Source organism: Humulus lupulus, chromosome X (genome assembly GCF_963169125.1).
Source record: "Humulus lupulus chromosome X, drHumLupu1.1, whole genome shotgun sequence".
In the NCBI taxonomy this organism is placed as follows: domain Eukaryota; kingdom Viridiplantae; phylum Streptophyta; class Magnoliopsida; order Rosales; family Cannabaceae; genus Humulus; species Humulus lupulus.
In genome coordinates this window covers 239,003,513-239,006,768 of record NC_084802.1, presented here as the reverse complement: position 1 = coordinate 239,006,768, position 3,256 = coordinate 239,003,513, and the positions used below count along the sequence as shown (strand labels likewise).

The window sequence follows — 3,256 nt, the reverse complement described above, 5'->3', positions numbered from 1 at the left end:
CAGTTTCTTTTTTATGGAAAAATTGTATGTGCCACGGTAAGACATGAATCACGTTATCCCCTGCCTCGGAGTGCAAGTCTTGATCACATACCAAAACGACAGTTTTGCAAGAAGTTTGAGTTTGAAACGATCTCATTTGTGGAGAGACTCTGAACTAGTAGCCTTAATCTCATGAGGGTCTCAGTAAGCCTTTCACTTCACATATATGATCACTACTTGTGTCATTAAGTCGTACCTTTTCACTAAATAGCTTCAGATAGTTAAAGAATGTGGTGCTATTCCTCATTGGAAAAATCTAAGATGATAAACACCATGATAGTTACAAGTTTCATATACAAACCTCTGCATCAATATTATGCTTGAATCTTAGCAAAAGAAAAAAGAAAATAATAAATAGAAAGGGGATAACCATCCAATGTGATCAATCAAATATAGCATAAATATTAAGTAGGTAGGGAAAACGAGTTTGGGCGTTTTAATATGTGGGGAAGGAAGTCTGTTTAGTATTATACAATCCCTATAAATATGTATATTTGATATCAATGCTGCATAATTTGGTTTTATAGTAACGAAGTCCAGAACTGAAAATATTTATGTAGCTGGAGATGCAGGAGACGTGTATTTACGAATTGCGGCAATAATCCTCTCTTTGTCCCTAGTTGGGAAAGCTTCCAATAGGACCCCATTTTTATAGAAGTAGAAGAGGGGCACCGTCTGCATCAATTTATTATGTTCATTAAATTAAAATCACAATAAGTTTAAAAAGCAACCAAACTAATAAGCCAGCCATGGAAGGCTCAAAATTCTAAAAGAACTTGTCCTAAAACATTTATATGGGAAAAGATTCGAGCATTACCAGGATTCTGATGAAGTATGAAGACTGTATTACTAGTTCTGTAGCTACTTTTTATCATGTGATTCTTTAAAATAATAATAATAATAACGAAACTAGGCCACAGCTGAGGAAGTTACCTTAATTCTTAGTCGTTCAGCAACCTCAGATTGTTCATCATACTCATCAATTACCTGCAAGAAATGACAACTCAAGTTCAAAGCCTCATTCACAATTCCTATGGTAAGATCAATCGCATATAATACTCACATTGTGCTTTAAGAAGATTACTGAAGCTTCTTCATCACCAGCTCCCCTACACAACTTTGCAAATCCTTGCTCTATGTATTTGCAGCTTCCACAAGATGTTCGATAAAAATCTACTACAACTAAAGAACCATGTTCTTTGGCCTTATCTAGGATCTTCAAGAACTCGTCATCAGTCTTGAATTCTCTAACACAATCCACTGGACAAAGATCATCGTCCTCATCCGGAAGCTCTCCTTGATTTCCATCTGCAGCTTTGATTTTGGTCGGTCGGATTGTGCAGCAAGGTGTCAAAGAAATTTTCTCCCTCACCAGGCTAAATGTGACATGAGTTCTAACCGGATTCGAACTGGAAAGTATAGAGGGAGCACTTATCTTGAACTGTCTTTTAATTGCGCTTGTTCTGAAACTGAACAGTTCCTTGTAATGGACTGCATTCTGCCCTTGCATGGCCACAAACATAAACCACTACAAATAGTATATCTACCACTTTAAGGATTAAGACTTCAGTTTCTTCTTTTGTTTTGCATAAGGATTAACCTGTTTGCTAATATACATAACAAATCTTAAAATAGGCATATTAACGAAACATATATATTAGTCTTCCTAACTAGAAAGTTATGCATATGTAGACAGAATCAAATCAGATCAATCTATAAGTATCCATCAAGTATTGGAGATTCTGCATCAGAAGAACCAAAAATAAAGAGTTTATTTATATTATTTTTATTATCTAAATTCTGCTGCGTCAAATGGCTCTTCGTTGAACTCTTTCAGCCACCAGTGCATACGGATAACTCAACTATAAAATAATGGTGTAAAATTTAACTGAGGCATATTCATAAATTTATAAATTTAAATCATGAGTTGATGCTACCCTTCAGTAGTAAAAATGACACAACTTGTCACTGTAGCTATAAAATTAGTAGACTGTGCTGTTTTCTACAAGATATGCATATTTGGTTAATGCCCAGAACGAAATTTTCCTCTCTATTTTTCTTCTTTGAAAATACATCAAAACATGGATAAAAAAATTTAAGTCTCTACATCTTTGATGCAAAGGGAGAAAAGTAAAAGAAACCATTTTCTGGGAACCACATATTATTTTTTCTACACAAAATAACATAGTTTTCAATATGAATCAGTAGAAACGCACTAGTCACCGAGACTCTAATCATTGGAGGTGCTGGAAATATATGTTAATGCATTATTAACTTTATATTAGGACTAGCATAACATATAATATAACGACAGTGACTCTATGATCTGTAGTTTCAAGCTGCTTATCTATGTGTCTAACAGTTAAACTCTGGTTACTGTAATCAGTTTTAAGAAAACTACTATAAAGGAAAGGAGAGCATATGAAGTAGTCCAATTATCATATTTGAAACTTTGTGAAGCTCCAATAGTTCTAACTTCTAACTCTCACATGCCAATGCATTGAAAGTCTAAAGTGACAAAAGAGCAACTGGACAAAAAAGAAATTATATATATATATATATATATTTATATAAGAATGGAGTGAAACATAAAGATATAGTAGTGAATGTTTGTGGGTAAGTGGATGTGTTTTAAGTTTGGTGAACTGAATCGTACATTTGGAAGAGATAATTGGAGCTTACCTCCGATTGTTTGGTGATATGCCGTATCTGAATTCTGAGAGAGCAGAAATCTACGAATGAGAAAAGAACACGATCTAGGCACCATATCCGCTCCTGTACAGTACTTCTATGTTCAAATGGGTTCAGGCATATTGGGACCTGGCCCAATATATAAAAACCTACGTTATCCTAAAGCCCATCTTGGAATATTAATAGGAAAATTTACATATATACCTACAAAACAAAACGAAAAAAGTTTGAAATCCGGGTCATCCAAAATAATTGGGATAACTTGATATCTACATGGTATTTTAGAGTTGATTACCAAAATATACCTAGAAAGCATATTTATTTACTTTATACCCAGTTTTATAATGATATTTCCTACACTAACCTTACTCAAATGCGCCTAATTAGCTTATCTCAACGCAAGTTACGAGTTCTCCCTCTCCCATCGACCACCTCCACTACCAGCTCCACTGCACCACCACGCTTCTGTCTTCGCCACTGTCAGTGCCAGTGCCCCTCTGTTCCTCTGCCACTGCAACCCTAATTA

General features: G+C 35.0%; 1 protein-coding gene across 3 annotated transcripts; it reads right to left on the bottom strand.

The window, feature by feature from the left end:
- Window positions 1–372: 372 nt before the first annotated feature.
- On the bottom strand, window positions 373–2,832 carry LOC133803915 (thioredoxin-like 4, chloroplastic). Of its 3 annotated transcripts, none has more exons than XM_062242059.1 (4): window positions 2,722–2,832; window positions 1,103–1,639; window positions 973–1,026; window positions 373–714 (listed from the first exon to the last, which is right to left on the bottom strand). In XM_062242059.1, exons 2-4 carry the CDS (start codon window positions 1,559–1,561, stop codon window positions 592–594), a joined length of 636 nt encoding a protein of 211 aa, XP_062098043.1. In that variant the 5' UTR covers window positions 1,562–1,639; window positions 2,722–2,832; the 3' UTR covers window positions 373–591. The 3 variants fall into 3 exon arrangements, with proteins under 3 accessions (XP_062098043.1, XP_062098044.1, XP_062098042.1); XM_062242060.1 differs by having other exon boundaries at window positions 1,103–1,646; window positions 2,722–2,827; XM_062242058.1 differs by lacking the exon at window positions 2,722–2,832 and having other exon boundaries at window positions 1,103–2,695.
- Between the last annotated feature and the right edge of the window lie 424 nt (window positions 2,833–3,256).